Below are 26,823 nucleotides of genomic sequence, written 5' to 3'. Positions count from 1 at the left end.
ATCGCTGCCAAGGAAGGACTGTGTGTGTAGTTGAGGAGATGTGCTCTGTTTTCCATACATGTGAATGGAACAAAACGAAAACTGAAAAAAAAAAGAAAAATTATTTGGAGACACCCTCACCACTGTGATGCTGCAACACGGGTTGCCCAGAAAGGCTATGGACCTCCCATCCCTGGAAGTGTCCAGGGCCAGGCTGGATGGGGCTCTGAGCAACCTGGTCTAGTGGAAGGTGTCCCTGCCCATGGCAGGAGGGTGGAACTAACTCACCTTTAACTTCCCTTCCAACACAAACCATTCTGTGATTCGTAAGAAAGCAACATTGGCTAAACGGATGAATTCAGAAATACTTGTGTATCAATTCAACATGATACACATGATACACAATTCAACATGAATTTGATTTAATCTACAGGCATCTGGACGTAAGTTTGATATTTTAAATTGCAATTAATTTGCCCCAAGGGTAAAACTGTTCTCTCCAGTAACACAGCTCAGCTCCAGCCTTGCAATAAGTGGCAAAGGCAGCTACAAATATTCTCTTCTGTCGCAGCCTTACCAGCTGAAATGAAACATTAACTTGGTTCTGTTTTTCAGCTGGAACTTTTCCTGAACAGGACTGTTTTTAGGCACAGTCTTTAGTGCAGGTGCAGTTCAAAAGATTTACTCACACCCACCCCACAACTGCTATGAAGGCAGTTTCACTTCTAATGTATTAAAGACAGCAGATGCCGTGTAAGGTGCTGTTGTACAAGAGCAGCACTGGACACAGTCGTTAACACCCCAAGTTTTGCAGCTTAAGCAATGCAACACCAGGAGGAATCATCTTTAAAAGCCATGACCCCTTTTCCATTACTCATTTCTTCAATTAAACATGCTGCTTCTGTCAAAAATGAACCTTCTTCTGCCAAAAGTAAGCCCTCTTGTCTTCTATGGACCACCACAACAGAAACTTGCACGATGTCTCAGCCAAAACCCTTTTCAATTAAAAGAACTCAAATCAAAAAGACCCCAACTCCTAACCCCAAGCTGCACTCTTTGGAATTCAACTTTATCGACTAAATATGGAGAGGTTGGGGTTATTTTAGTTGAGGACATGCTTTATCAGCTGTAAAGAACAGAAGACAAAGAATTGCTCAAAAAATAGCTCAAGAGTGAAGAATTGGAAAAGTAGTCTATGTCCTCATCAGTCATTTAGAGAGCAGCATCCCATCTAAAGGAAAGGGATAATTTTTGTCAGACTCTTATAAAAAAAAGGCTTTATTTTGAACAAGTTTTCTCCATTTGGTTTTACAGTCTCAACATACATCATATTCATGGACAAGCAGCATTTTCACAGAATAAGAGCCAAATACAAAGAAGAGGAAGCCACTTGGGATGAACAGTTTCAACCTAATTGACTCAGACTTCAGAAAATCCTGTATGCTGTCCCTTATTTGAGGTAAAGGAATTCCATAAATTAAGATTCACTGTTCAACAGAAGAGTCAACAATGAAATATTTGGAAAGTAGGTACCTTGGGGAGGAGGGGAAAAAATAAATCTTAAAAGACATTGTGAGCAACAAGAGAAGGGGGAGGTAGAATTTCCACTTGTGGGACTATCACATGTAAATGTTTAACCAAATTGGAGCAGTTTAAATTTCAAATTTTATGAACTTTGCTGGTAGTACAGTCTTAAAATGTGAACCTAACAAGATATGTCATGAGCTTAGTTTATATGCTGAATGCTGTCACTAGGCACCCATTAGAATATCCAGTAAAATCCACAGCTTTCAGTGCCCATCCTGATGTATTCCAGTTACACTGTTAATTTTTGGGCAGCCATGCAATCAGACCATATAATTACACATTTGGTGGAATTCAAGAGTGCTTTCTTAAGTAAAATTGTATTGGGGAAAAGAGAGAAATCAAACTTCCACTATCTGTTCATGCAAAAATATACCTGCAGACTAACAGGATTTAGATAAACAGATTAAAGCCATTACAGGAACGCATCTGTATTGTTTTAAACTAACTTGTTTACAGGGCAATCAGTTTGTGTCATTACTCTGTGTAGAAATTATCTTAAACCTTTTAAACAGTATCCACATTGTATTAGACACTGTTTGAAGAAAAACAAAACAGAAAGACTATCCTCACCTTTTGGAGTTTCAGATTTAAATTAGCTCACTAATGATGCTGAATCCCACGCCAAGAAAAAAAAAATGGAACAGGATTAATATCCTGTAAACTGCAAGAACTAAATTATCAATGTGAAATTTCTAATGCCTAGGAGAAATACATTTCAGTTCAGCCATTTAATGCCAGGCACTGTTCAATTTCTTACAGTAAAAAGAAAGCATCATTTCCTTTATAGGCTTAACAAAACATCACACGTGGAGATGTCAAGCTTCAACTGCTTGAGTGGTATTTCTCCAGAAAGGGTCCTGGCAAACTTAAGTTCCACAGTGTCATTGGCCAAACCATCCAGTGGAAACAAAATAAATTCAAACTGAACCTGTGCGAGAATTGAGTTGTAAGAAGCAAAGCAGATTCATTTAGAAAAGCTTGTTTATCAATGTTATTTTGTTTTCCAAGTTCCAGTGAGCAAAATGGTTTTATATTAACAAACCAGCTTCTCTTTGCCTCTATGTGATGAATCTATAGCTCTTCTATTTCCTTTTTTTTTTTTATTTAATAATCATCAAGTTGCAGATTCATCATTTAGCAAGTTATCTGGCTCAGAACTAATAAAGCTCTAACAAATTCTTTTCCCCACTGGAAAACTGTATCGTATCACACAGCTTTGTGCACATAAAGTTATATCTTGCAGAAATATGATTGCTGACCAGAACTTCTTGCTATGTTACACTTTGAATAACAGCAGACATGAACGAGGTGAAACTGCAACTCAGCCATTGTACAAACTGTCTCTCAAGATGTTCCAACACTTCCACTGGAGCTTTAACGCTTTGAGACACAACCTGTGATGTTCAGTGATTGTGCAATTCAAGCTCAGAAACAGAAATACGAATTTGTGAAGAAAGTGACATCTGTCCATTAGCTTTTATCACACTCCAGACTATCAGAAAGCAAGTAAAGGTGGAAGAAAAGATTTATTTTCCACTAGCATCCAGTTAGTTTCCTATGACCTTGAACACTTACAAAATGCTTTTCAATAAATGACAGGTAAGAGAGCATAGATTAGGAAAAAAAAAAAATCAATCTGTTAAATTCGATCCCTGTATTTAGGACCTTGCATTTCCTTCAATAGCACTTCTGTATCATGTTGCATGGAGCAGAATTTTGGTGGTTTTTTTTCCACTAAACTCTTACCTGCCTATTATGAATCATTGCAATAAAAATATTACTTTTTTTTTCCACGCTACGCTAGGCAACTTTCCAGCCAAAGACACGGAATTTAGTCAAGAATTATAAAAACCTGAACTGTGAACTCTGGCACAGCTGGGAACAGCCACTCAGCTACTCCAGAGTGCTTAGAAAACAGGCAGCCAGGAGTAGCAACTCAACTACTCCGGAGTGCTTAGAAAATAGGCTTTAGATTTTACACCAAGAAATTGGATTTATTTTAAATGCCACAGTCACATTGATAGACAGAGCACAGACTTTTGGTAACAAACAAACATACATTTTTGTAACTAAGCGTTTCTACTCAGTAAATAAATGCGTTTCGCACAGCCTTCCTCTTAAATGTGCCTAAACTAACCTAAATAAGCAGACAGCATAGCAGAAAAGGGAAACTTTGTGAGTAACTGTTTCTTAAGCAGTATATTATTTTTACTATGTATATAATATATTTTATATTATATACACATACATTTTCATCAACAGTTCAAATTATACCCAAATAATCAAAAAAAAAAAAAAAAATCCAAACCAAAACCGGCGCTCCTCCAACACATTTACCACCTTTTCCTCAGGCAGAGTTAATCCAGGTATTTGTCAAGATAGAGGAATGACAGTTAAAAAGACTCCCCCCAACAAGAAACAAGTTACACAAAGAATACTGTATCACTACAAATTTTTTTTATTCAGAAGCCCATCTTTTAAAAAAAATGTCATTATGAACTTTGTTTGGTCAAACTACAACACTTTCTAGCAGACATACGGTAAAAATGGCATGGCTCAGAATCGACCGGATCTTTCACGATCTCTTGACCGCCTCCTGTCGCGCTCACGGCCTCCTCCGCCGCCGCCTCCGCCGCCACGGCCGCGATCTCTGGATCTAGACCGGCGTTCACGGGACCTCGACCTGGATCGATGCCTGCAGAGAAGAAGTCGGAACATTTTACTGTCTCGTCCCAGCCAGCAGTTTACTTGCAGTACCACACTTAATTAAGGGTGTGAGTAACGAGGGAGAAGAAAGGCAGCGTGTCATTAGAAGGGTTGGTTAATTGGCACTCGGGACGCGAAACCGCGTGTTTACAAACTGCGCAAACTTAGAATACCAGGGAGTCAACACACACTGGAACAAGAATGGACTGTTCCCTGCAGTCACCTGTTAGAGTGGATCTGCAAACCTTAAGGAAAGGCAGGGAGAGGAATCAAAGGCACTGTTACACAGCTGTTAATTAAAGAAGCAGGAGAAAGGGACACCTGCTTTGGCAGATAGGAACAGCTCTCAATGCCAAAAAGCCTAAAGCTGCTTGTAAGTCCACTCATATTAAATCAATTGCATTAATTAGCAATTAGAACTCAGTTCTCTGTGGTTGTTCCCCCCTCTTTTTTTATCTACATCATGCCCTTCCCCCCAAGCCATCAGCACTGGCAAATCACCTTCCCTGCCTCTGAGGCAGATGAAAAATTCAGGAACAAAGCTAAACCCATCCACTCCATCCTGCTAACAGAGCTGCTGTGAATTTACAGCGTATATGGCACTTGTCAATGGTTTTAAGCATTTCAGAAAAATTAATTGCATAAAACAAGTTAACAGTGCAGTTCTAAATACATGTAGAAATTACAGCAAAACTGAAAAAAACTCAAGGAAACAAATGCTAAAAGTCTTCAGTTTGCAGAATATTGTTTCATAGTGAGATGTTTTGGGGTGGGATTATGTGTGGTGACAAGTTTTACTATGACAAAGACAAATACTTAACTCTTGCACACCACTCAGCTGGCCCAAATTACTAAATTCGCCTTTTATTCAAAAGTTCTGGTTTACCCTTCTTTTTCCTACTCAAAAACCTTCTGACACACTTCACTCTGTGCAGAACTACTTTCAGGACAGTCTAGTTTATACAACCTACCTGTGAAACCCCACTGACACAAGAACTGGTATCTTTTATACCAAGCCTTACTGCTAACCTGTGACAGCTTTAGCTTTAGCTAACTTCAAATAGGGCCAATAAAGACAAAACTGGATGGAGGATTCAGTATTTTATTTGTTTTAGCACATACTGAAATTGGGCTATGGATAAAACAATCATATTCCAGAGCCCAACACACAATTTTCTTGCAAAAAAAGGTGGTATCTTTTAATCAGCATTACTAAGTCTGAGAGATCCGGATTTGTAACTGAGGCAAATACAAAAAGCATGTTTTGTCTTTTTCATGAATAATTCAAACATCTTAAAAACTTACATTTAAGTTAATATTAATTAGGATGATTTAGGAAAAGTATTTAGGCACAAATACATGTGGGCTAAGCAACGCAATCCATGGTTTTGAAAGTTAAATTCATCCTCACAAATTCTGAGACAGTGCCAATTAGAGACATTTATAGGAAAAACAAATCCACAATCCCAGGCTCCTTCTGTCATTGAAAGGAACCTACAAAATTGTGCTCTGTATAAAAGCAAGATCAACAATTTTCCATGCCTACACTAAAAAGCAAGGTCCTAAATGCAAGCAGATTGAATCCAGCTGCAAATGAACCATCATTGTAACACCAAGAGGTATAAGCCTTCCTACAAGGTACCTCACTAAATGAGTAATATAACAGAATGTATTTCTCACATTTTTTTACCATTAAACAAAATTACTATTCTTTTTTCCTACTGAGAATTCCTATCAAGAAGGGTCACACTGTGAGGCTGGTATTAATAAACAGTGAGCTCAATACAGTGACTGCCTGTTACTAACAGTAAGAAATGAATACAGGCTAGAAAATTTGCCATTAACAGTTAAAAGCAAACAAGGTTGGGTCCTGAGTATAATCTATAGATATGCTTGACTGCACAAAATGCTGAAAGAGGCCAATCTGATGCTGCCAAAATGCCCATTAGCAAAGCAGCCTGTGTCTGACAGAGGCCATGAGCAAACACATCTAGAAGAGAATAAAACGTAAGAGGCATAAAGTAATTTTTCCCAAATAATGTCCTTCTGTACAGTTTGCAGATCTGAGCCACAGACAGGGCCTATATATTCAGTAAACTCAGTGAATTTTCCTCTCCTTTAACCCTGCCTTCTCCTGAAGCCACACCAACCTTGAGCACCCACAGCACTGCAGAGCAAGAAGCACCATAACCTTTTATTTAGGGACCTTCACCTTTGTTCTAAACCACTTGCCAGCTTTACTTGATGCCCTTCCATTGGCATGCACCAGAAGTGCATTAGAAAAAACAAGAACATGAAGTTTAAAGACCTGCCTTCAGATTTTTCAGCAACTGATCATTAATTTACTCATTTTAATGGTGTTTAAAACGAAACTCACTTTTTACGACGACGCCCGTACAACTCACGTCTTAACTCTCGAGAGATGGGCTTCAAATGCATGAAGTTGCAGAAACCTCCTCGTGTACACTCTCTGAAACACAATTCAAGAGGCACAGTTAGAATTCCCAGCTCTACACTACCTGTTTGGACTTTTAGGCACCCAAAAGTTAATCACCTCTAACATTAAACCCAGTACATTACAACCACCGTTTACTGACAGTGACTCACTCCTAGGTCAAAAACCCAAAAAGTTGGCAAAAGTCACACGTTTCACCACAGGTCCTCCACATTGCAGTTACCTGAAGTGGTTTTCTTCCTACACTCAGCTACACATAAAAACCACACCCAAGCAACCTCCCTGCCTGTGCAAACATTTCTCAGACGCTGCCAAGGCCAGAGGAAGTTAGTGTTTTACCCCATTTCATATTGACGGCAACAGGCCTCTCTGAAGTCAGTCACAGGCGAGAGCTCGGCATGGATGGGCTGCCCATTGAACCAGCGATTGTTCAGGTCAATCACAGCCTTTTCTGCATCTTCTTCACGGCGAAACTAAAAGCAAAAGTAACATTTTCTCACTCTACAGAGAAGTAACAGAAGCAGATTGAAGATTTGAAGATTCCCATCCAATCAGTTGTGCGGTATCTGAGGCTCAGGACCAGTCATGGAACTAGCAGCTACTTCAGAGTTCCTGGGACAGTCCATCAAATCAAGGGCAAATATGTCAGTTCTTTATTAACTGGGACTCAGAGCTAATCAAAACATTGATTTTCCTCTTAATTATGTTCTCTTTGGTCTTTCAAGTGAAAAAGTCAATAAAAGCTACTGTGCTTTCTTAGTACAGCTTTAAACCAAGAGAATGCTTAGAAGTACTTTCTGGAACACCAACACTCCTGATGTAATGGATTTCTTCAAACATTTAAGAGAGATCTGTAGGAGAACTGGAGCTCTCATTCATTTAAATCAGAACTTACAAAAATCTGATCCTGTTTTATGATGAATGTAAAACATTTGAAACACCTTTTCACAGCTAACCACTTTCAAATCTTTAAAAACAACTTTTGGTTCTGATTATGACCAACACAGGTCTGAAAATACTTTCTAGTTAAGGGAATGCACAGTCCAAATATTCAAACAGACTCTGTCACACCTCCCCAACACTGTGCACACACAATAAAATTCCTGCAGGTGACAATTTTGTACTGGTTATTCAAGAGATACCAACGACTTTTAAAAGCTAAACCCGAGTGCTCCAGTTTGCACCTTAAACCATGCAGCTAGTGCCAAATATTACAGGATTACAGGATACTGTGTTCAACTGGAAGTTAATAAATAAATGCACCTGTTGCAAATAAACCTTTCATAATGAAGTGCTTAAAGGGCAGCATGATGGCAAGACAGATCCCAAATTAATCCTGTCAAACTAAATAGTCCAGCAGTACAGTGTTGATAACTGTGCTAAAAAAACAAGTGTTAATCTTTCTGAAATTACAGATTTTGACTATCAAGAAACTTTCTCGTAATTTATTAAAATTTCTTTCAGATTCCTTTCACATTTTAACTCTACTTTAAATCACGACGTTGGAGAGCTTCTAAAATCTAAAGCATACAGCAGCTTTTAAAATTATAAATGAACAAACCCCACCCCCAGCAATTACATAAAGATGCCTCTTTATCCTACCTTTACGTATACATTTCCAACTAGATGATCTCCAAGGTTATCGCACACGTTCATCTCCTCAACTTCACCGTATTTCTCCTCCATTTCTGTGAAGACCTCCTAAGCACAGAGAAACCCATTACAAGTTTGCAGCACGTTAGTTCTAAGTACAGAAATGCTGTATTTAGCTGTAGGTATGAAAGACAACTTTCCCTAGGGGGAAAAAAGCGAAATCACCGTGTTTTTTTACATTTCTGATTTTAAAGTTAGTACTTGCTTGGCCTGTACCGTGTCCATCTGTAGGTACAGCACTAACAAGATACAATAAAAACCTATGGAAAACATTATGCAAGCAGCATTTACACAACACAGAAGATGCACTGAAAACACAACACATAAACCTTGATGCTATAGTTTCACTTTCTTTCTGTAAAAATAATTAAGTATATTTTGAATTCATAGAAAGGAAGCAGATTACAGAATCGAAATGCTACATCGCTTAAGCTGCTGATTTTGATTAAATTCTATTTCAAACAGCAAAGTTAAAGCCAAACTAACCAAAGGTTATACCAGGAAATATTTAGCACTGCTAAATAAATGAAGCTGTCAGTTTTATATGAACACCTGAGGAAATAAGTGCTTTTGTCTGAATCCACCTCCCTGTGCTATGCACTACATCCATTTCACTTGTTTGCAGTGACAGGTCCACTAACACTTTAATGCATTTTCACATACCTCAAAGAATTCATCATAATGTTCCTGCATCTCAACATCGCTCACAGCACCTGCAAAAGTCAAAGAGTCATAGTGATTAGAGCCTGCCAATAAGGAAGAAGAGATTTTGATCATACTACAAAACAATCTAGAAGGCCGTCTGGAGCATAAGAGACACCATATAGCATGGAGCTAACTAATAGGAATATTAAAAAATAAGGATGTGTGAAGAGCTTTGAGTCCCCAAAGTATCTGTCAAAACATTACATTGATATGATCAAATCAAAGCAAGTTTTAATCAGAGCCAAGCTTGTATGCCACAAATTCAAAGGAAGGGGAAAGGAATTCCTTTGAAGTATCACTTTAAATTTAATGTACAGTCCCACTCTCTGTCTACTAACAATTTTACCTAAACAGAAGGCAAGTGCTTTGTTACATGTCCATATTTTAAGTATTATTACAGTTTAGTGTTCCTCTTCCTAAAGGCAGAATTTTATGTCCACCTCTCCAGCATATCCACTAGAATTTGAGTTCACAATGTAACATAGCCCAGAATTATTTTTTTTTAAATTTGCTCAAAATAGTTATTGAAATGACATACTTTTCTCAGTGCCCTTGAAGCAGGGTACCATAATGCTTTGCAAGAGAGAACAATTTTCTATTTTAATTTTGAATATAATTTAAGCTTTTCTGTAGTCCTGCAGAACATCTTTTAGTGCAAGACAAGCCAGCCACATATTCAGGTTAGATTATTTTCATGCTCCAAGCTGGACTTTACAAATGAGTGCTGCTTGCCTGCTGCTATAAAAACCAATGTACGTTTGGCTTATTTTTCAAAGTATTAAAAGTATAAAAATGTATTTCATTTATTTCTTCCAGTCTACAGCAGTTTAAACAAGCTGTATACATTAATGTATTAGCTCTTCAGCAGTTAAGTGGCTTATTAAGATCAAGCAGAGCAGTTTTAAAACAAACCCTGCATTTTATGCTAGAAAAATATGCTGGTGTTTAAATTAGAAACATTGCTCTTTAGTTCACAGAACGTGAAAGACAAAAATCTGAGCCAATAAAGCAAAGTTTATTCACTTTCAGGCTGCTATGAAAAAAATAGATGCTTTGGGCTCAGTCATTTTTGGCTATTATTACCACTTGGACAAAGTTTACATTTTTCTTCAAAGGCTCTAATATTAACCAGTCACATTCTCTGGAACTGCACGTCCTGTTCTTCCACCCAGCTCACCTCCAGAAGAGGCTAAGGAGCATTTGGTTTATAGTTTAGGCTAACAATATCTCTGCATTTGAAACGTTATTTGCTTTTAAGAAATTTCTCCTTCCTCATGGTTATACTGCAAATTAAGGAATATCAAACATTAAACCAGTATTTCTAGGCAGTTTAATACTTAACTATATTCTCAAGGTTCTGCCAACACCACTGATAACAGCTTACTAATACCTAAGGATTTTTTTGTTCTTGTTGTTGTTGTTTTTAAAGGTATCAGACAGGGGCTCTGTGAGCCACATTGGGAATAACGACTTGTTACCAGATGGACAAGTGCCAAAAACTTTTAAGGAGATTTCATTGTCAAATTAGGAGATCATAAGCAACAGTTAATTAATGACTATTCAATGTCCTTCTAAAGTGGGAAGCATACATATGCACAGGCTTTACAAACATCCATATTATTCCAGGGCTACTGGTATCTGAACCTTGAGAAGCCCCATTTACTAATTAAAATACTCAGGAAAACTACTGCTGTTCAAAACTAAGGTTAATCCTCTACGACGGCAATAGAAAGGAAGACAGTTAAGCAACAACGACAAAGCATTAAATAGCTACCCAAGTTATCCATTGAAAATACATGCAGTACTTAAATAGGGACAAATACCAAAGTAACAAGGAGCCAGGAGTTCCAGCAAACCTACTGCTTGCAGAGCTCCAGCTCTACCCCAGGAGGTACAGTGAGGCTCTGGTACACAGCTACTCGCTTGTCACGACAAACTAGAGTTGGATACCAGCATTTGCAACACTGGAGAATCTGTTCAAGACTCTTGCAGCTGTAAATCTAAACAGCTCCACAGACCACACTGCTGTCACTCTGTGCAAATTAGTTACCAGCGCATTGAGAGTTTAGGGAGAGCGTGGAAATACCCAACTGGAAATTTTGTGGTCTACTGAAACAGCATTAACTACTAAGCATCTGCAACAAGAAAGCCTACAAACCAATAGAACTGTTTAAGCATCTAGACAAAATTATACAGCATGTCTAGTGTGACAAAAACTCAAATCACTTAATTGAGCCATTATTACTTTTAGAAGCAAGAGAGGCAGTGTTGACTTTTAAGTTAGTGGCTGATTTCACAAGGTACTTCTAATCAAATGCTGGTAACTAATCTGAACTAGTCTATAATCCAACAGTCAAAAAAAAAAAAGGAATAGCCAAACAAAGCTTTATTACCACACAGTCAATACTCACTTCAACAAGAAATATTAGTTAGAAAAGAACACCGACCCTTTTTTGGTCCTAAAACTTTTTTTTTTTAAATTTTATTCTAATACTGATGATTCAGTTACACTGATATATCGGTAATCGCTGATCAGTCCTGGTCATTAACTGCTGCCAGTCTCACAGGAGGTGCGTTTGCTTTTATGCCCATTTTTATCTGAGGAGGAGTCATTAAATTACTTCATGACCATACCCAAATGCCTTCCCCTCCTCAAAAGTACTTTTAAAAATATATTTTCTTAGGTAAACACGCCACTTGGCTTTGGAATTTGAATTTTCAAAGCATGGGAGGAATTTTAAGCACGCACCCATCCAAAAAGGACAGCTGCCAGAAGGGAAGCGTTTGTCAGTCATGGTATATTCCTTCCCAAGTGCACTCCCTAAATGGAAGTTGCATTAACCTGGGACAAATTTCTGCATGCAGTCTGAGAAGTTTCAAATTCAAGTTTTCTTAATGTTTACAGAGCAGGAAATTTGTTCTGGACGAAGTCAATGTGTCATTGTCCTGCTCTTTAGACAGTGGAACTTAATGGAGAGCACAAAACATACAGAAAACCATTCCTAGGATGCAGGCAACTGGCAGGGAGAAAGGTGACAGACAGGAAGACAGCAGTGCAACCAAGACTGCTTCACTGGGGAAGTACAATTTGAACCCTTTTTGATTTAGTAGTTGGTATTCAGATTCCCCTCACAGTTTTGGGAGTAGGGAGGAAGGTGAGTGGGACAAAAAAAAGTTTGGGGTTTTTTTTTCCTCGGTTTTTTTTTGTGTTTGTTTTGAACACATTTAACGAAACGTGGTCAGTTTGATCTGTTAAACTAAAATGGCAGACCAGCTTAAGTCGACACTGAGCTCTGACAATCAAGCCCAGGGAACCAGTGAAGGAACTTGTATGAACTTACAGCGCAAACCGTCAGCAGACTGGGAAGAGTTTTGAGGGTTACGGTAAATGTTCAAGAGGGCAATGGTCTGAAATACAAAACGCAACAACTTTATATTATGGAAAATAATTTTAACAAGAAACTGGTTTCCTTTAGGGTCGCTTTGGCCGAGTCTGTGCTGAAAGAGAGGTGGTTATTCTCTCCCAAGAAGGAGAACTTTCACTTAGCTGGTGACCTTTCTAAATCAACCTAACACTGTAAAGTAATAGAGATCTCATGACACTCCATTATTGTATTTTATTCCATTCACCAATATTACTACAGAGGGGTTTTGCATGAATTCAGACAGCTCTGTAATAGGTGGCATCCATGCACCATTTACATTACAAGCATAGTAATTCGAATTTGGTTTTACTGAACGGTTTCTTAGCAGGAAAGGAAGCAATACAATAATTACAGCATAACATGAAATCTCCATTTTCCTAAAAAAGTTACCTAAAAAAGTTAAGATGAAAGAAAACCCAGTTCTGGGAAACTTACCGTACATCACATATATGCCTAATTTTTTTTTTTTGTTGTTGTTGTTAAATCAAGAATTTGAGAAATGTCTGCAGTTTAACCCTTTAAAAAGAATGCAGTGTTACTGAGAAATCAAGCTTCACTTTGGAACACAAAAGGGAACCTGCATCAAGTCCAATTTATGCAGCCACTTATGCGCTTGGAATCGCACACGTTCCCCAAATTCTTGATCTGTGCGCAAGAAGAGTTCCATCACTTGTCCTGTTTGCAACAGCTTTATGTCAGCAGCTCAGGAGCCAACATTATTTTCTCATAATTAGGAGTGGGCTCTTTAACACCATTCTTTAAAAAAATTTCTCCAACTGTGGGACTTACAGTGTGAGCCGTCAGCCGTCTGTGCACTGTTTTGGGGGTTACGATAGATGTTTTGAATCAAGATGGTCTGCGGGGAAAAAAAATAAAAAGGGGAATTCTACTGGCTGCTGTGCATATAATAGACAATTGCAAAGAGACAACTTGTTTGCAAACAGCTAAAAGTCATATTTTATCCTTAAAGACTTCCTTTTGTATTTGCAGAGTAGCTTCCAAAATTGCATCCAGACCATCATATTATGAAAACAGCTTTAATTAACCACCAAGAAAGAGCTGCGTTTGTCTCAACAGCTATCCTCAAAATGGGAGGTGTGAGGCACAGTAACCTAAAACGTCACACGAGGTGTTCTGGAGATGCCTAAGCCCTCGAGACCAGATTCACTACTGCCGAGTCTAGGGGGGGAAAAAGTAGTGTTATGTGCACAGCAGGTAATACATAATGCCACAGTCTCCAAAGTGCTACACCAGACAGTAAGGCCTTTAGGCAACAGCTACGTCTCGTTTTGTGCGTCAGGAATTTCTTGGTGGAATTTCTGTTTAAATAATATAATAGCATCATAGGTTCACATGTTTCCGATCCTTCAAATAAGGACAATATCCTTTTAGCCCTTCTGCTTTTTACTTGAAGAATTAGCCCAGGCAGACTTGAAACCTTACATTTGTACCGTTCTTCTTAAAATCAAGTTGTCTGAAAAAACAAACCATGTTTAAGTTAGTAAACTAATATTACAAAAAAATTCCAAACGTCCATATCACTGTAAGCAGCTCAAAAATTGAAATTTGATTACTTAAAATACAAGCTCAATGTTAGTCAGTATGAATGGCAATCCCCAAGTAATTTTAGCTTACACATTATTATTAGTCACAATAAGAATTCAGAGCTTAAAGGAGTCACAGGACCAGCAATGCCACACCTACACATGCTGCCCATTTAACACATTGAAAAAAAAGATCACATTTAAAATCACACACATTTTCTAATGGGTACAGTCATACCAACCAAAGCTTTGTGCTTCCATGGCCCAGGTTTAAACTACCCATGATTTAGCCTACAATTGGAGACCGCCAGAAACATGCATCTAGTTCTGGTGTTCCTGCTGACTGGGGGTAATTTGATCACCCTGGATAGCATGACCTTTCCTAACACAGCTCTTCTGTAAAGTAGCTGCACCAGCAAGAGCTGCACAAGGTAAAAATGTTGGGCTGAAAACTTCCCATTAGTGAAGTCTCTGTTCTTCTGTTTTCTATCACAGCTGATTAACCACCTGCACACAAATAAAGATTTCTGTGGTGAGCCCTGCACAGTGCCAGGTACGGTGCTGTGCAGTCCCAGACACCCCCAGATGAATGGGACATGCCTGACCCGCTTCAGCTGGCACTGCTAAACAGAGTCTAAAGCAGAGCTTAAAGTTGCACCGACACAGGAAGCTGTACTTGCAAAGTTTTATTGTTAAAAAAGGATTTAGGGGTGGTGGGGGCTTTGTGTTAGGTTTTTGGTGTTTTTTTTTAACTTAAAAGGCAACTACTTGTCTGATTTAGAAATATATTCTAGTAGCCAGTGACCTAAATTCAGGTCTCTATATAACCAATCAGATTTCAGCAGGTGCTCCATGTAGGTCAGCAACACGGAATAGTTTTGAAAATGGACAGTATTATTTTTGAAATAAAATATTTGCATTAAAAATCATTAAATTCCCAGAAGTAGGGAAGTATTTTTGTAGCTGAAGTACCAGCAGCAGCCCCCATGGATAAGCAACCTTGACATTCCCCCCTGCCCACTCACAGTTTAACCTGAGGAGCACCACAGCTCTGAACTTGTCACATGGATAGTACTTGCCTTCCTAATTTCTCCCCAAACCAACATCAGCCCACCATTCTCACCAATTCTGCTCCAAGGCAGATGAGATGAACTTGCAGAAGATCTATTCTCATGTAAACTTTATCTTTGTAGACTGCTGATAAGGCGAGAACTTTCAAAGGCACTACTTCTCAAGTGCAATATTCCCAAAGAAATCTATTTATCTGTGTACCTTGACAATCAGCAGTGATAGACAGAGGAAAAACAAAGTTCTCCAAGAATGTAATTTGTGAAAACTATAGAGCTCACAGTAATAAAATCTTTGTCACTCACTGCACTTTTTAAAATTTATTTTTATTTCTGGCAGATATGCAGTCACACATAATGTCTCTAACAATATTCACTTAGCCAAAGATACAATAATCTGTCATGTCAAGTGATAATTCACCCTCAGCAACCAGGCAAGTTGTTTTTTTAATAACCCATTTTTACAACATTCAAAGGAAGTATGCAAGTCACTCTTGAAACTTAAGAGCCTGGGTCAGAGAGCAAATGTAATGACAGATGAGTGACTTCTATTCATCAATTAGTTTACTTCTATTATATGCATGAAAGACTAAAGTTCTCATCTTTGGGACAGGTGGAACTTGCTGCCATTGTCTGTGCTTTAAAAAATCTGGGATGGTTTAAGTGCCTGAACACCACTGAGAAGGCACACTCACCTGAAAGTTAGCACTGGTTGGTCTCTACTACAGGCAAGCTTACAACAGCATCGCTTCCTGCAGCCATTAAGGGTGACAGGAGATAATTAGAAATGCTGGGAGAAGTAAATGGAATACCCCCAAAAAAGCAAAGACCCAGATAAACTGGGGCCAAAAGTGAACTAGTTAATCTGGAGCTCGCTAATTATTCACTCTTATCTAAGAATTTACATTTTAAAGAAGCCAGAATATACTTCCATGAGAAAGAGGAAACAAAAGGGAAACAAACCTGGCTAAATGTTGGTTTGTTGTGCAATCGAGAACATCTGTCTCCATGGCGACAAGCTCCAATTTTGAAATAAAATGAACAGTTGACTCTGCAAGGGAAAAAAAGAATAAAGTAGTTACATACTGGAATAGAAAACATTAATATGCAAAAAAGCATATGCCCTAAATGTCTTTATCTTGATGTGGAGAAGTAACACAGAAAGGAAATCCACACCAAAACTGCACAGGGAAGTATTTTACAGCAAACCTGTCCACACTCACTCCTTTTCCCCCTGACTTACAGGCAGAATCTGACTGATTTCACCCTGAGTGGTTTCATGATCCACCACACACAAGTGATCACTGTTTTACCCTTCTGGTTCTCCATCCTTGTCTCTACACCAGTTTCAGTGGGTGCTGGGACAGGAAGTGACGTGAAAAACGGTCTGAAAATTTACACTACACGAGCTCTGTGTCTGAGTTCATGCAGCCCCTGCTCCAGGCAATAAAACCTGCTTTAGAGCTGACACAGTTGCACCTCTCTCATGTTTTATAAACCACCTGTTTAAAGTTATACTCTAAGGGTAATTCAAGCTACTGCCAACACAGTACTGGAAATAAAGTCAGGGAAGAGAAAAATCCTGTTAGAGAGAGAATACAAAGAAGCAAAATAAATTCATTTAATGAAGCCATTTCCATGAATATAGTCAATAATTTTAAGAGTAAGCTTTTTTTTTTTAAACCACAAGCTTTCCCTGAATGATCCATTTCATGGCACCTTCAAAACAATGCTGGTTTAGAAATGCCAGTAAAAGTCTCACAAAAAGGTGTAACTCACACGGAATGATGAAAGAAAACCATAAGGAGTTTAAGTTACCTTGACAGGGAAATGCAAAATTCTGAAGAGCAAGAAAGCTACTGTGGGCTATATATGGGTAAGTGAAATATTAGAACTCTCCTGGAAGAAAGATTATCATTCCCGTAGTTAACACTAATTATTTCCACACTCCTGTGTAACCAACATCAACTCAACGAGGGGAGAATTATTTAAGTACTAAAGCATATCTGATCTCTAGCAAAACATTCTACTGTAAATTTACAACATGCTTACTCTTCATTATGTTTTTGAAAACAAACACTTAGCATTATGATATACTTACTGTCTTTTCTGAACTCTAACCTGAAATAAAAAGAAATACCTAACTATAAAATTTCCAATAGTGCTTCCAACTTCAGCACCTTCTGGAAGGTTCCGTTTGCTTTTTCTAAACAGAAAATAAGAGCTGCACAGGAATTTCGTGCCTGATTAATACTGTGGAACTGTACTGCATTATATTCATATGTATCTCCTTTGTGAGAAAGGACGCTACAGTAACAGAGCTCAAGAGAGGCTGCCGATCTGCTTTCCCGGAATGGCAGCACTACAGAGCAGAGCAGAAGCCCCATGGCCAGGGGCTGACAAGAGTAATTTAGTCCAGCAGCACATCGACGCCCCCTTTTCATTTTTACGAGTGGAAAAACACGCCGGTTTGGTCAGGCCGGTGGTGACCAAATTTTCGTTAGGAGGGTTTTGTGTGTGTGCTTCCAACAACCAGAGAAACTAGAGGCGTTCCCGGACGCGTGGAAGGCTGCAGGCAGAAGCCTGTAGGATCAGGATGCAGCAGTCGGGGAAATCCTCCGCACCCTGGGGAGGGGGGAGAAATAACCAGTCGCTGTCCTTGCAGCAGAGCGGGAGCTCTCGGGCTGCTGCGAGGCGCAGGGACACGAACAAAAGGGGAACAGGAGGAGGAGGAGGCGCCTTCTGGCAAGAGGCGGCGGGAAGCTCCGGCACCCAGCGGGCCCGGCAGGAAGGCGCAGCCGCGGGGGGAGGACGGTGGAGGGAAGGACGGGGGAGGGCGGTACCGCACCACGAGGCGCGGGCACACCCGCATGGCGGCCGGGGGAGGGGAGGAGGAAGAGGAAGAAGGGAAGGTCCCCGAGAACGGCCCCGGCCCGGGAAGGGGGGCTGGGAAAGGAGGGGAGGGGGAGTTTTTTTTTTTTTGGGGGGGGGGGGGGGATGTGGGCGAAGAGCGCGGGCGGGGGCGGCGGGCGCGCGCGCGCGGGAACGCGCGGGGCCCGCGCGCGCGCCCCCCCTTCCCTTCCCCACGCCCGGGTGGCGCGCGCCGCGCGCACGCGCGTTCCTGAGTGGGGGGGGGGGGGGGGGGGGGGGGAGGGGGGGGGAGAGCCTGAGGGAGGCGCGAGCGGGGGGGGGGGGAGGGGGGAAGGGAAAAAGGGGGTGGGGAGCGCGGCCGCCTCTCGCTTCCCTCTTCCCGCCGCGTTCCAGCGGGATTGGGAATGGCGGGGGAACCCAGCCCTGGCGGTGCCGCTGAGGCCGGGAGTGAGCGAAAGGGGCCGGGGAACGTTCCCCCCGCAGGGAAAAGTGGGGGGGGGGGCGGGGGGGAAGGGAAGGCAAGGGCTTGAGACCGCCGCGATCCGAACAAGGCCGCGCGTTCCCGCGCAACCCGCTACGGGCCTCCGGCCTCCCCCTCCGGCTCCCTCCCCACCCCGCGGGGCAAGGGGGGGGCACCGGAGCCGCGGGGGAGGAGGGGATGGGGGCCACTCACTTGTCCTTCTCGGTGCCGAAGATGGAGGCCAGGTACTCCGCCATCTCCCACCGCCCGCCCTGCCCGCCCGCCGCACCGCCCCGGCGCCGCCGCCGCGTCACAGCGGCCGCGCCGGAAACGCCGCTCTGAGGGGAGGGGGAGGCGGGGCGCGCGCAGGGGCGGTGGCGGGGACGGACTCGGAAGGTTGAGGGTTCGAGTCCCGCCCCCGCCGGGGGCGCTGAGGGGACGGGGTTGTCCTGGGGGTCGTGACAATGATGGAATAAAGGGATCTGCTCCAAGGAGGGGGAAGGTGCACTTTGAAGGGGTTTAAATAAAAAACCCCGAAGGGGTTTATGTAAAAAAAGTTGGATAAAGCTGCAAAGTAAAACTTTCGATAAAACTAGAGTGCAGGGTAGGACGACATTCTTTCTCATCATTTTTTTGTGCAAGGTAGGACCACATTCTGTCTGATAATTTTTGTGCAGGGTAGGACCAAACTTTTTCTGATAATATTTTTTGTGGAGGGTAGGACCAAATTCTTTCTGATAATTTTTTTTTTTTTTGGTGGAAGTTAAAATCAAATTCTTTGATTGTTTGTTTGTTTGTTTGTTTGTTTGTTTTTGTTCAGGGTAGGACCTAATTCTCTCTGATAACTTTTTGTTCAGGGTATGACCAAATTCTTTCTGATTGTTTTTTTGTGGAGGGTAGGACCAAATTCTGTCTGATAATTTTTTTGTGCAGGGTAGGATCAGACTCTTTCTGATCATTTTTTTGTGCAAGGTAGGACCTAATTCTTTATGATATTTTTAGTGCAGGGTAGGACCAAACTCTTTCTGATCTTTTTTTTTTTTTTTTTTGTGGACGGTAGGAACAGATTCCTACTTGCAACAGGGATGGTGCTCCAGTTTTAAAATCACGTCATGGAAGAAACTTACTTGCTTTGCTCAAGACTGAGAGCTCAGTGCGCTACGAGTAAAATTCATCCCTTAGATATTTTGGAATTCCGTGAAGCATTACCCAATATGCTTTGTAGTGCCACAACCCCATTTGAAGTCCACAGGAATATTCATAGAATCACAGGATGGTTTATGTTGGAAGGGACATTAAAGATCATCTGGTTCCAACCCCCTGCTGTGGGCAGGGACACCTTCCACTAGCCCAGGCTGCTCCAAGGTGCATCCAGCCTTACACCTCCTGTAATTCCTCGTTTGGATTGAGCTGATTCAAGGATGCTGTGTCCTGTCACAGGACAGGGACAGTCCTCTGGGCACTGCTCTATGTCCTTCCATGCTATTTCTGTACGTTCTCTTTTGGGATGCAAGGTTCACTCACCTCCTCCCTGCTACTTCCAACAAACTTGCGCTGATTTTTGCTTTAGTGTTTTTGTCAAAGCCTTCAGGTAAAATATGTCAAAATATATTTTTCCCGAGAAATCAAAATATACTTTTCCTTAGGAATTAAAATATCTTTTGAATATTTGAAGTACACTGGGTTCTCAGACCTTATCCTGTGAAGACCCAATTCACTTTAGATTTCTCTTTTTTTGGTATATTGCTGAGGGAAAGAAGCATTTCCCAGAGAGTATCTTCAACTTAGGCCCTGTAAGTCAGTTGTGCTGAAGTCTGGCTGACCCTGAGATTCACGTTTCACAGACAAGTAACTTCACGTGGAGATGCCATTAGAAAACAAACCAGCTGCTCCCATGTGGGAAATACGCCCTTACACGTGACAAGCAGAAATCTTACAGTGCCACAAACCCTCCTGTTTTGTTCTGCCTTCTTAAGGCCCAGTGTCATCACTGGATATCAGCTAAAAAGTGGCAAGGACAAAATGGTGCTGCCCAGATTTGGTTTGGAGGTAAAAGAGGTGAGAGAAAAAATAAAGAGGGAAGCAGCCAGTTTTAAGAGAGGCAGAGCAAGGAGGAAAGGTGAGGGAAAAAAATGGTTGTGAAACAAAAGACAGCAGTGCTTGGATATAGAAAAAGGAATGAAGCAAACACAGAAACACATCCAGGGGGGTCAGTACATAAAGTACTTAGTGCATTCACTGGAAAATAGCACTTTCTTGTTGCCAGCGCCCAGAACTCTGCATTAATTAAAGAAGTACCTGGAGTTCCAGGCCAGCGCACAGGACTTGGTTTCTCAGGTTAAAGGGATTTTTCTAACAGTGCATATGGAGGGATAATTAGTGACCCACAGCCAGCAATCCCTTTGTACAATTTTGCCAGCTCTCCGCTTGACACCTCTTGGAACACGGCACAACCTTGAGGAAAGAGAACCAATTTAACATTAAATTTAACAAAAATTAATCTGAGAAGGCAGGTCGTGTACATTAGAGCAGAGCTGTAGCTGGTAATCTCATCTAATCTACCTCCATGCCTAGACTTCAGTAATCACCATGGTTATATAAGCAGATCTTATCAAAGTTCCTTAATTATAGCAACCCCTGTAAATGCAACACAGCACAGCATGAAGGACTCTGCCACTAAGCACAGGGGGACAGACCCTCTCTGAGGCCTCCAGGTCACTCACAGTCGAGCACTGATCACCATCAGGGGTGTGAGGGCCCTGCTTTGATGCTGTGGGTGGAGGCAAATTGAACTGTTCTGGTATGAGGGGCAGACAGTGGGGTGGGATGAATGGCAGGGAAGAGGAGAAGAAATGCTAAGTCAGCACAGACTGCTGAGCACAGTTGGCAGATTTGCGTGTCTTCGGGAAACTTTTCCTTGGAGAGTTTTTGAGACCCTGATGAGGAACGCTGCTGATTTGTTAACTATTGCCGTTACAGAGAGATTTACAATTGTAAACCAGGAAAAATTAATAAAGCTGCAGGGCTTTCAAGTTCAACACGAAGTGCCACAGCATTTTGGTCCAGCAAGCTGCTGTGCCGCCTGGGGTCACCGTGGTTATGGCAATTCCTTTTTATAAAAAGCCCTCTCTCCATGCCTAGAGGGGCTTACAAGCTAGACAAAAGTGCCATCCTACTCCCTTTACGAAGGAAATATAGAAATCAGGTGATTTTCCCAACATCAAGATGGACAGATGTTTGGAATCAGGATAAAAATTTAGAACAGCCTTGGTGGTTCAGACAGACCTCTTTCCCCAGCCTTGAGATGTGCTGCCCTAGAGCTGTCCCTAATCCATCTCCCCACTCTTGCATACCCCAAGGGCTGAAAGAATTGACTGGAAAGTAATCAAAAATCCATCTGACAAGCAAATCCAGCTACTCCTTCAAGGAAAATTCCTCTCTGCGCTGTCCCAGGCAGTTTGGATGGAGCATTTTGTGGGAGAATCTGTCATCTTTGGACCTTTCTGAGTACTCTTGGAAAATTCTCCAGGTATTGCCTGCTGCCCCAGGTACTTTGTGGCAGTCGGAGGACCAAGAGGACAACAAGGCAGTGAGAGTTTGGTGGAAACCTGTCCTAGTTAGGACAGCTGAGATCAGTTCATCATGGCATGGGTGTAACCCAAAACTGTGTATTCTATAGCCTTCCATGCCATTTCCCAGAAACTTTTGTCAATAGACTATTCGCACCCTCTGCCCATAGAGCCTGACTCCTCAGGCTATAAACTAGGTGTTAAGAGGCCTGTGAGATAGGAGGATGCTCTTGTCCTCACACCCTTTGTGGAACTCCCCGCCCTGAGGGAAGTACTGAACATTCCTGCCTGAACTGGAGGATATATAATCTTGGAGTCTCGGAACATTTTTTGGAACCACTCGTGGGATCCAGAGGAAGACTGCAGCTCATCGCTCTCAACCAGACTTAGACCACCACTGGACTGCAATCACCACTTTTGACCAGACTGCAACAGCTCTCCCCCCAGCATCTCACTGCAATCACCACTGTTGACCAGATTGCAACAGCTCTCCCACCAGCAGGTTCTTCCCCTCTCCCTTTACTTTGGACTCAAGCGGGGCCCAAGGAACACCACTTTGTTCATGCCCCAGGGTACTGGGTTATAGATTTCGGTTTTGTGGGTTAAGACCAATTGTTTGTTTGTATGATTGTACTTACTGTATTATTGTAATAAATTGTTATTCTGACTTATAATCTCTCCTTTGAGTTGAGTTCATTTCCCCTGCTGGTTAACTCTTAAACCAGCACAAAACCTTTTGTTATATCTCTACTCCAAGGACTTGTCTGGTGCCCCTTGAGCCCATGCAGGCTCTGTGCATGTGAGAGCAGCTTGCAGATCTGCTGTACCTGTCCCGTAATTTTATTTGTTTTCAGCTTGGCTCCAGCTGGCTTCATTTGGTTGTGGTCACCTGGTGCAGCAGGAGCTTGGCTAACATGAGCTCAGCCCCAGTATAAGGGGCAGGTTTCCCTCCACCCCTCCCAGTGCCTCTTTTTTTCATCTCTCATACTTGCCTGACTGCATTGTAAGCTCCTTGAACTGGCTCAAATGGCCAAACTGAATCATTTTATCTTGCAAACAGAATTTGCAAGGGGAAATGAAGCTGCACTGCACAGATGGGAGCACAGGGTGAGAGGAAGGATGGAAATCAGGGAGAAGGAGGAAGACAGAAGGCTTCTCCCTTTCTGTAGCAGCAAAGTTGTTCAGCTCAAGCCCATCATGGGACTGTACCCTCACAGTAGAGCTTTTTTATCAGCAGATATTAAATCTAAAAATAGGAGGTGTTTCTGCCAGGGAACCAGAGCAGGAATATCAGAGCAAGTTGTTGTAGTGGGGTGAGGAAACCTACTGCACATTCAATTTGCTGTCTGCAGTTGAACTCTGCTCACAGGTCCACGTTCACAAAGACAGGGATCATGCCAGAAATCCTGAAATATGTTTACAGAGGATGTTTTGTTTAGGAAAGCAGCCCAGTCATGGCAGCTTGAAGAAAGGCAAGGCACACTACACCTATAACAGGCTTCTTGCTGCTTCCCTGTGCCAGACAAACCTCCCCCAACTCCAGGGAGTTTTCCTGGGCCAGCTGTGGGTAAGAAGTGCAGGTGAACAGGCTGTGGCACAGGTACTCAGCTACTCAATAGGTGATCTAAATCTTTCCTGCATCACTGTGCCCTGTGGCTTGGTGAAGAAGCAGCTTGATGTGCAGCGATGGACGCCTCCTGACAGCAGACGGTGCTGCTCTCGGTTTGCTTTCCGTGACAGCCCCGCGAAATAATCCCCTGACTCCGGAGTGGATGCCCGGGTGAAAGCCACTGCTTTAGATGGATGCAGGAGCTCCCGTGAGCTTTCATTCCCTTTGCTGGGGCTCCCTCCGGTGGCACTCGACTGGAAGGGCTCACCCGCCGCAGCAGCTACAAATCCTTGGCAGAAGTTGAGCTGGGCATGATCCAGGGACACGTTTCCTGCCATGACCCTGCTGACGGCATGAGGCACTCGGGATGGGCGTGCAGGGGTTGGCAGAGCCCAGTGCAGGGTGATGAGTGACCCTTGAACTCCAGAAGCAGGAGAGTTGCTTCAGTGATGTGGTTGACACTTTTGGAGTCTGCATCTCCCTCTTCTGCTGTGTGGCCTCTCCCCACTGCGGGTGCTGCTGCCCTGTCCCCACCTGGAACCCTCTGAGCAGAAGGGAGCCTCCAGAAATGTCCATCACGTGGGGGATTTTATGCCCCTCTCACTCTTACTGGCACGTGAAACAAAGCACCAAGGGTTGTGCTGCCTCTGTTCACCTCAGTACGTAGATGCTGGGTGATGCCAGGGGGGGACTGCTGTATCATTTTGGAGATGTGGAGATCCTGGGGTTGCCCATGAGGGGACTCAGATGTAGGATCTATTTTGGGGGAGAGAGGAGGGATAACTTGGGAAAAGCTGCCTGGCCCTATACCGGCATGGCAGCCCTTAGGAAAGCGTTACCAGAGCAGCTCGAGTTGTGAGGTGACATTTCTGGGAAAACTCCTGGTGCAGAGAGAGAAGCAGGACGGTTATAGGGAGGCCCTGAGAGAGGATGGGAATGTGACACCGGGAATGTGACACCTCAGGAGCTCATGAGATGAAAACAGGAGCCCGTCTTGCTTTGTGCAGTTTGCCTGGCTAAGAGTGGCTGTGGTGTGTGAGCTCTGCTCTCCTGGCTCCCTGCAGCATCCCATGACAGGAGGCAGCTCCTGTGGAGGCCAGTGGGCTGCACTGGAGACTGCCTGCAACCCCTCTTTGCTTCCCCAGGGAGCCAGAGCTGGGCAAGAAGACTGCAATTTTGCCATGGGGTTTTGTTTGGCTCCCAGGGGTTCACTCTGCCCTGTCCAGGTATCCAGTGCTGTGGTGTGTTCATCCCAGCTTTACACAGAGCATCCCCTGATGCGAGCAAGAGGTGGGGGCCAGTCCTGGTCAGGCTGTCCCTGCCTGATGTGAACATGCAGGTGCATAATGTGGATGACAGACAAGCCTGTATGTAGGGCTGTGTTTGTGGCCCTTGTCAGAGAGGCTTAATTACCACAGGTAAAGAGACAGGGGAGGAGATACACCTCCAAAAGCAAAGGCAGTAGAAACCCTCCAGCAAGTAGGTTCAGAGGGGTTCAGGTGAGGTGAAACCCAAGCCCAAGCTACCACTTCCCCACTGCCACCATCACCCTTCAGAGGCCAGGTGAGCTGCCACGGGTCTCACGACCTGTGCTGCAACAGGGCTCTGCTCTCTGCATCACACATAGGGGCCTTGGAAAATTTTACCCAAAGCCAAGCTGCTTATTTTCAAAGCAAGGAGCTCTAATCCTGTGAAAATATTATTTTCCAATTATGGCTTGCAGAATGGCTGATGCAGATCTAATCGATCTGTTTAGTCAGCCCTGTGAAAGCACGGGCATCAAAGCTGCTGGCTCTGACGCAGCTGAAGGTCTGTGCTGCCTCGTGTGAATTCTTCCCATTGTTGTTCTAGCTCTTAATTTCAGGGCAGTAGCTGCAACAACAGACTTTGCTGCCACTTGACTGAGAAAGAAATGAGGCTCAGGGAAAAAAGGTCAGTGTTGTTGGTAAGCTATATGCTCTTAAAGCATTTCCCTGGAGCTTAGCAAGAAGTAAATGTTCACAGCATCCAGCGGAACTGTGTTTTTTCAGAGCAGGGCCCAAGATCGATGGTATTTACAGTGTTAGTTTTAGCACTGTAAAGTAGCTCTAGCTGAAATAATACTAACTCAGTAAGTAACACTAGGGGTGTGAATCTGTTACAGGAAACCTACGCAACACTTGGGTGGCTGTTGAAATGTCCTTTGGATGTAGCACAACCAAAGTCCTGGAAAGGATCTACTGTACTCCAGTGGATTAGCAAAAGACAAAGAATGTTTCCCAGGAGCCCAGTTTTGGAGTTAGATTTCAGAGCTGAGCAATACTGAAAGCTGGAGTAACACTAGACAACTGTTTACCCACAAGATTAAAATCTATTTAAAACAACCACAACACAAGCACTAGTTCCTGCTAACTTTGTTGGTATGAGGCAGTAGTGAGAGAGCTGGAAGGTGACAGTGTCGTAAGAGGGAACCTGAGCTCTGCTAGGACAAGGCAGCTGAAGCTGCTGCATAGCTCAGTAACTCCACAGCTGTCATGAGGCTACTCAGCCATTCAGCTGATCCTAAATTAAACAGGCTCCCCTCTCCATTCACCGATGCTGCTGAAAGGTATTTACCACTGCACCTGGAACAGCTTTCCTGTAGCCCCTGGCACTCGTTAGGCTCAGATGTGCACTGCTGATTTCAGTTCTCTGGCTCATATTGCCTCCTGTTGTACTGAACGGCTAAAAAGCTCCCTGTGGAGCTTTCAGAGGAGCCTGGGCAGCTGCTGGCACTGGGCTGGCAGCTGTAAAGGGACCTGGGGGTCCCTCTCCTCAGCCACCCACACCTTGGTCCCCCCCCAGCTCCCAGACTGCAGACACCCCCAGCCTGATCCCAGAGAGATTCCAAAGATGGGCCAGGAGCACACTGCAGCGGTCAGGAGACCTTACAGCCATGGTGCTGAAGTCTCAATGAGCTGGTCTTACTGGCCACAGTGATTTTCCAGGTCTCATCTACCACAGAAAGAGCCTGAATTTTATTCCTTTGCTCTCCTTAACAAAATGAGATTAAATTACTGCTAATACTTAAAGATACATTAGATTGGAGGGAGCTTGCAGCAAGGGCTGGCTGTAACCTCAACTGCCTTGGAACATCTGAAATTATTTGAAAATAGATAAATTTTTGGCTCAAGAAGTGCACACGTTTGCTGTGGTTTCTGAAAGCACAGTGTGA

The 26,823-nt window shown here is 42.9% G+C and overlaps 1 protein-coding gene across 9 annotated transcripts; it reads right to left on the bottom strand.

Moving 5' to 3' along the window:
• Window positions 1-1,239: 1,239 nt before the first annotated feature.
• U2AF1 (U2 small nuclear RNA auxiliary factor 1) lies at window positions 1,240-18,756 on the bottom strand. 9 transcript variants are annotated; one of them, XM_027741906.2, is made up of 10 exons: window positions 18,666-18,754; window positions 16,085-16,172; window positions 15,817-15,873; window positions 13,300-13,366; window positions 12,427-12,493; window positions 9,044-9,093; window positions 8,330-8,428; window positions 7,067-7,200; window positions 6,650-6,742; window positions 1,240-4,261 (listed from the first exon to the last, which is right to left on the bottom strand). In XM_027741906.2, the coding sequence occupies exons 6-10, from the start codon at window positions 9,071-9,073 to the stop codon at window positions 4,123-4,125; spliced, it is 495 nt and encodes a 164-aa protein (XP_027597707.1). In that variant the 5' UTR covers window positions 9,074-9,093; window positions 12,427-12,493; window positions 13,300-13,366; window positions 15,817-15,873; window positions 16,085-16,172; window positions 18,666-18,754; the 3' UTR covers window positions 1,240-4,122. The 9 variants fall into 9 exon arrangements, with proteins under 9 accessions (XP_027597707.1, XP_027597709.1, XP_027597706.1 ...); XM_027741908.2 differs by lacking the exon at window positions 12,427-12,493 and having other exon boundaries at window positions 18,666-18,737; XM_027741905.2 differs by lacking the exon at window positions 15,817-15,873 and having other exon boundaries at window positions 18,666-18,725.
• Window positions 18,757-26,823: the final 8,067 nt, after the last annotated feature.

Source organism: Pipra filicauda, unplaced genomic scaffold (assembly GCF_003945595.2).
Source record: "Pipra filicauda isolate LSUMZ 115617 unplaced genomic scaffold, ASM394559v2 scaffold18_size4552066_pilon, whole genome shotgun sequence".
NCBI lineage: Eukaryota > Metazoa > Chordata > Aves > Passeriformes > Pipridae > Pipra > Pipra filicauda.
Note: the sequence above shows the minus strand (reverse complement) of the source record. Positions and strands in the feature narration are given on the sequence as shown.

What these genes read in the sequence shown, in the direction of transcription:
- U2AF1 (XM_039380187.1), bottom strand. Translation starts at nt 16,240, where the DNA reads ATGCTTTTTTGCATATTAATGTTTTCTATTCCAGTATGTAACTACTTT. An exon ending in ACAAACCAACATTTAGCCAG is followed by an intron (nt 13,367 to 16,084) that starts GTTTGTTTCCCT and finishes TTTTCCCCGCAG; the next exon opens with ACCATCTTGATTCAAAACAT. An exon ending in TGCCGTCAATATGAAATGGG is followed by an intron (nt 6,743 to 7,066) that starts GTAAAACACTAA and finishes ATTGTGTTTCAG; the next exon opens with AGAGTGTACACGAGGAGGTT.